The sequence below is a fragment of the Canis lupus genome, chromosome 5 (genome assembly GCF_011100685.1).
Source record: "Canis lupus familiaris isolate Mischka breed German Shepherd chromosome 5, alternate assembly UU_Cfam_GSD_1.0, whole genome shotgun sequence".
Classification (NCBI taxonomy): domain Eukaryota; kingdom Metazoa; phylum Chordata; class Mammalia; order Carnivora; family Canidae; genus Canis; species Canis lupus.
The window spans coordinates 31,981,240-31,987,172 of NC_049226.1; the positions used below are offsets into that span (position 1 = coordinate 31,981,240).

Genomic DNA, 5,933 nt, shown 5'->3' on the forward strand with positions numbered 1-5,933 from the left:
AGAACAGTAAATGCTAGGAAGCAAATTACACGGTGCTGGGAGGGCAGGATGGAGGGGATGCTTCTGAACCCCAGGTAGTCGAGAAGGAACTTTCTGATAAGGGGGTCATTTGAGCTGAGACCTGAATGGTAAGGAGCCTGTGAAAATTGGGAAGCCCTGTGTCGTGCGGATTTGCTGTAATGGCTGCAATGCACTGGTTCAGGATGGCAACAGCGATAGTGACAGTGACGGATGGTGGGCGGGGTGGGGGCGTAGCTAGCTGAGCGTGAAGGCAGGCATCGGCGGGCGGGCAACCTCTGCTCGGTTTTGCTGTCAACCTAAAACTGCTCTTAAAGTTTATTTTATGGGATGCCTGGCGGGCTCCGTCGGTGGAGCATGTGACTCTTGATCTCGAGTTGTGAGTTCAAGTTGTGAGTGGAGAGATGAACATAAAAAAAAAAAAAAGTTTATTAAAAAAAAATCAGGACACCTGGGTGGCTCACTGGTCCTGGGATCAAGTCCCACATCGGGCTTCCCACAGGGAGCCTGCTTCTCCCTCTGCCTTTGTCTCTGCCTCTCTCTGTGTGTCTCTCATGAATAGATAAGTAAATAAAATCTTTAAGAAAATAAAATAAAATCACGGAAGAGTCCTGGGCAGGAAAAACAGGAAATGTAAGTGCAAAACCCCTGAGGTCCTAGGGAAGAGAAAAAAAAGCCAGTGACCAGAGCGTCAACACTGGGGGTAACTGCTGGGTCAGCAGGGCCATGATAAGGACCTAAAATATGATCCTAGATCCCAGATGGGATGGGAAGACACCAAGGAAGGTCAAGCAGGGGGCGACAGGCTCTGCCTTACATCTAAAGATCCCTCCGGTAGTTCTATGTGAAAAGGTTGCCGAAGGGCAGATGCAGGAGCGGCAAGGTCATGGAGGGGGCTGTTGCCATCCTGCAGGCAAGCCCTGATGGCAGCTTGGGTCAAGACAGGGGTGTGGAGTGAGCACAGTAACGCTGTTTAGGATCACTATGTTGCACACCTGAAATTATGTAGCATCACTTACGGAAGAGTGACGTACAGAAGGCGAGAAGTGGGTAGAGTTTGAGGGACCAACTGTTGGGCTCAACGCAGAGCTGGGGGTGGGGGGGAGGAATCAAAGACACCTACCTCAAGGGACAGCTGGGTGAACAGGTTTTACAGAAAAATCAAAGGTTTTCTCTTCTCTCTATGGGTTATTTACTTACTTTTTTAAGAGATCTATTTATTTTTGAGAGAGAGAGGAAAAGAGAACAAGGGAGCGAGCATGGGCATGTTGGGGGGGGGATTGGTGGCAAGAGGGAGAGAGAAGTCGACACCCCACCCCCACCCCGCTCAGAGCAGAGCCTGATGTGGGGCTTGATCCCATGACCCTGAGATCATGACCCGAGCCTCAATCCAGAGTCAGACACTTAACTGACTGAGCCACCCCGGTGTCCCTCTCTACGGTTAAGGTTGAGGTACATGTTTGGGATCAGACACCCTCTATTTTTTTTCGCTTAATCCAGAACCCCTCACCTCCTCAGGAAGCTTCTCTTGTAACCTTGAAAATCCTCCAGAGCTGGATCACATTCTAGAACAAAGTTTTCAAATGTGGTTGTACAGTTCCCTTATCCATGGAGTGGAGGAAAAACAGGGGAGACCGAGAACACCGAGCACCATGAATGAACACTGCTGAGCTCCTCTAGGTCCCCGGCTTGAATGCAGACGGCCTTGGGGGGCCAGAGTCAACTCGCAGCCCCCGTCGTAGGGGCTGAAGACTGGTTCACCATCACATTGCCAAGGGAATGACAGCTTTCAGGGCCCCCTCCCCACCTGACATTCACCTCGGACTCTATTTGCAAACAAAGTCCACCTTTCCCCTCAAAGCCAACGTAGTCACACTGCTGCTCCTGACAAGATGAGGTGACAGAGAGTAAATGTGGGCAGAGGGGACTGTGAACTTGTGCTGGACATCCGGTGTCCTCTGGCCTTGGGGTCAGGAGCTACCCATGATGACAAGCAGGAGGCAGGCCTAGGGGAAGTGATTCGGTCTCGGTCAGGATTCTGAGATCACCCCTGGGATGGAGCAGGGAAGGGGATGGGAGCTCCTATTTCTTTTTTCTTTATTTTTTTATTTTTTTTTATTTATGATAGTCACAGAGAGAGAGAGAGAGGCAGAGACACAGGCAGAGGGAGAAGCAGGCTCCATGCACCGGGAGCCCGACGTGGGATTCGATCCCGGGTTTCCAGGATCCCGCCCTGGGCCAAAGGCAGGCGCTAAACCGCTGCACCACCCAGGGATCCCCAGGAGCTCCTATTTCAACCACACCTTGGTATCCTAAGGACCTGGCTATGGTGAAGAAAAGCGAGTGGGGAGAAAGAAAAGGAGGCTGGAAAATCACTTTTGCAAAGGCTTGTCTCCAACTGCCTCCCAGCTCAGAGCAGAGGTTCATATACACCAGTGTGGGCCAAACAAATGCAGGCTCGAGGTGAAGAAAAGATCCTCAAAGCAGATTCTTTTAGACAAACTGTTTATTGAATTTTACGTCACTATGGGGTATCGCTTACTGTAGCCTAGGATTCCAGGAATCAGGGAGGTGGCAAAGTGGCGATGGTGAATTTGGGAATCTGGTCTCCCAAAAGTACCTGCCGCTCTACCCCTGATTCTGCAATGGCCGCCAGGCGGATCACCCCTCCGCTGGAGCCGTCCCGTTCCATGGCCAAAGCGAGCGCTGTGAACAAAAGAAGAAATCTACGGTCAGACTCAGATCCTGGCATTGCTATAAGAAATGAGGAATATTGGCCTGGTTTGGACATAAGGGTTGGAGTTCACAGGCCCAAAACCCCAAGTTCTCACCATTGGCAGTGAACTGCAGACACTCCTCCTTGGTCATGCCTTCCCGGTAGGTAGCATCGACATAGCCATATATGTAGGAGCTCCCAGAGCCCCCAATGGCAAAGGACTGCCTTACCATCATACCCCCCATGGGCACCGAGTACACCTGCCGGATGGAAGGAGGACAGAGTCACCAGTTGTACCCTCTGCAACACATGTACATACAGCGGTCCATGTGGGATTGGTCTAGGGGGGCAGTTTTTTTTTTTAATTTATTTATTTGTTTTTTAATTACGATAGTCACAGAGAGAGAGAGAGAGAGAGAGAGAGAGGCAGAGACATAGGCAGAGGGAGAAGCAGGCTCCATGCACCGGGAGCCCGACGTGGGATTCGATCCCGGGTCTCCAGGATTGCACCCTGGGCCAAAGGCAGGCGCCAAACCGCTGCGCCACCCAGGGATCCCTGGGGGGGCAGTTAAGAGTAAATGAGGTAGAGACTGGGAAGAAAACCTAAATGGGGCAGCCCGGGTGGCTCAGTGGTTTAGTGCTGCCTTCAGGGCATGATCCTGGGGAGTCGGGATCGCGTCCCGCATTGGGGGACGCATGGAGCCTGCTTCTCCCTCTGCCTGTGTCTCTGCCTCTCCCTCTCTGTGTCTTTCATGAATAAATAAATAAAGTCTTATAAAAAAAAAAAAGAAAGAAAGAAAAAATAAAACGGAAATGACTGGAGTGGGGAAAGGATCAAAGGCATGGGTCCAGTACTCTGGTGGGGGTAGAGTTTCTTACCTGCCCTCCCTCTTGGGGGTCCCAGCCCGCAATGATGATTCCTGCCATCAGGTCCTCCCGGTATCGGTAACACATCTCCTTAAAGAGGCTGGCTGCTGTGTGTACCAGTGGAGGCTCATTTAGCTCAATGCTAGGGGGTGAGGAGAGTGACACCAAAGGCAGCATCAGGACCTGGGAGTCAGACCATTCAGCCCCTCAGGTCCCCACTCTCAGCACATACTGGCTCCTCCCCTGCCCACAAGTACCTGTGGAAACCAAGCTGATAAGTGACCGCATCGGCTACGGCCTGGGTGTCAGCTGCTGAGCCTGAGCGGCAGCAGAAAATCCGGTCATGAATAGGGGTCAGCTTGTCTGTCACTCGATTGGCAATGTAGGACCTGCAGGATGGCAGGACAGTGAGGGAGCGATCCCCCTTGTCTCCCACCTCCATCCAGCTTCTACCTACTCCAGGGGCTCTGGAGTCGAAATTCCAGCATTTGCCATTAGCTTCCTGCCAAATTGAAGCCAGATGGACGGCAGACGGCAGACTTTTACAAAAGTTTCACCAGAGGGTGAGTGGGGGCCTGAAAAGTAGTAGGAGCTGGAATACATCCGCAAGTCCAAGGAGGGGAGAACCCTCCCTTCCCACAGGGCGCTGTATAGGGTAAGGATGGACTGCTAGGCGAAGAAGGAAGGGAAAGACGGGGTGACCTGCCGATTTGCGTCCAGAGCTCACCCAGTGGTTGTTCTGGAGTCGGCTCCCAGAACCACGCCCCCTTCAAATTGCACGGCCATGATGGTGGTCTGGGAGAAAGGAGAAAGGGGTGACGGTGGGCCCCTTCCCATTCTCCAGCACACACCCCTCCAATGACCACTCAATGCAGCCCCCGGCGCACGCTATCCAATCTCCTGGGGGACCCCCAACACCCCAAGAATACCACAACGCCCATCCTCAAATCCCCAAGGGCCCCTCCCGGCCTTAAACCCTCGTCCCGCAGGGCCCAGGATTCCGCGCTCCCGCCTCCCTCCCACCTCCCGCCCCTAAGGTACCACACTCGTCTCCGGCATCCTCAGGATACGTCGTCCCTGCCCCCGCCCTCCAGCTCTCCAACCCTCTCAGGCCTCCGCCTTCCCTCGCCTCACGCCTTGCGCGCATCTCCTGGACTCCGAGTGCCTCCTCACCCCTGTGGAGACTTCCCGGCTCTCCCAGTCCGGGGTGATGGCCTCGGCACCCCAGGCCGGCGCGGACTCCGCTCCTCGAGCGGTTAGCAAGGTGGCCGCCATCTTCCTCTCCCGGCAGTGCCACAAAGCAACTGTCGTAAAGCGCCCCGTCACTCTCTTCAGTCCCGCGGGGAAGCAGTCTGTGGACGCAGCTAAGTCACGCTTGACGGCGGGAGGAAAAAGTATCGTACAGGTGAGGTTCTTTTGCGACAGTGAGCGCTTGATGGCATTGTGGACAGCCTACAAACCGAAAAGTTCCCGGGACCGTGTGCGCGGCCTACGCTTCCCATAGAGCGTCGCGGGGCTGACGTAACCTGATGGGAGTTGTAGTTCAGAGTGTGGAGACGCCCTGAGCGTCTTTGAATGCCAAAGACAGCGCACCTCTGCTTTCTCTTAGGTGTATACCTAGCTCTGTATGCGAGGAGTACAACTGCTGGGTCGTGTAGGGACTCTATACTTTGCATCTATACTTTGTATTTTGATGAAATGATAGTTTTGCATAGCAACTGCCCCGTGGGATGGCCCGCCAACCCAGTGTGTGTGCATGAGCATTCCCATTTCTCCACATCTCACTCATGGTCACTGTGAATTAATTTTAGCCATCCTTGTGGGCGTGAAATGCCATCTTGGATAGCTTCCCCACCCGTTTCCTTAATGATTAGTGAGGTTGAGCATATTTTCATATGCTAATTGACTATTCGTATATCTTCTTTGGAGAAATATCTATTCAAATCCTTAGCCTATTTTATTTTATTTATTTTAGATTTTATTTATTCATGAGAGACACACAGAGGCAGAGACATAGGCAGGCGGAGAAGCAGGCTCCCTGCAAGGAGCCCCATGCGGGATTCATCCCAGGACCCCAAGATCATTACCTAAGTCAAAGACACTCAACCACTGAGCCACCCAGGTGCCCTATATTATTTTATTTTAAAGTAATCTCTACACTCAAGGCGGGGCTCTGACTCTCGACCTGGAGATCAAGCATCGCATGCTCCAGCGACTGAGCCAGCCAGGCGCCCCAAAATTGGGTTATCTTTTTATTGTTCAATCATAAGTGTTCTTTTTTATATTGTAGATACTAAGCCTTTATCAGACAGGATCTGCAAATATTTTCTCC

At 52.5% G+C, this 5,933-nt stretch overlaps 1 protein-coding gene across 1 annotated transcript; it reads right to left on the minus strand.

The window, feature by feature from the left end:
* Positions 1-2,506: 2,506 nt before the first annotated feature.
* On the minus strand, positions 2,507-5,012 carry PSMB6 (proteasome 20S subunit beta 6). Its single transcript, XM_038536575.1, has 6 exons — positions 4,775-5,012; positions 4,329-4,396; positions 3,859-3,990; positions 3,614-3,743; positions 2,850-2,994; positions 2,507-2,724 (listed from the first exon to the last, which is right to left on the minus strand). The coding sequence occupies exons 1-6, from the start codon at positions 4,874-4,876 to the stop codon at positions 2,582-2,584; spliced, it is 720 nt and encodes a 239-aa protein (XP_038392503.1). The 5' UTR covers positions 4,877-5,012; the 3' UTR covers positions 2,507-2,581.
* Between the last annotated feature and the right edge of the window lie 921 nt (positions 5,013-5,933).

Excerpts from the sequence above, each read along its gene's own strand:
- PSMB6 (XM_038536575.1), bottom strand. The coding sequence starts at position 4,876 with ATGGCGGCCACCTTGCTAACCGCTCGAGGAGCGGAGTCCGCGCCGGCC. Across the intron at positions 3,991-4,328 it reads GACTCCAGAACAACCACTGG|GTCCTACATTGCCAATCGAG; the intron begins GTGAGCTCTGGA and ends GCCATCCTGCAG. Across the intron at positions 3,744-3,858 it reads TATCAGCTTGGTTTCCACAG|CATTGAGCTAAATGAGCCTC; the intron begins GTACTTGTGGGC and ends CTCACCCCCTAG.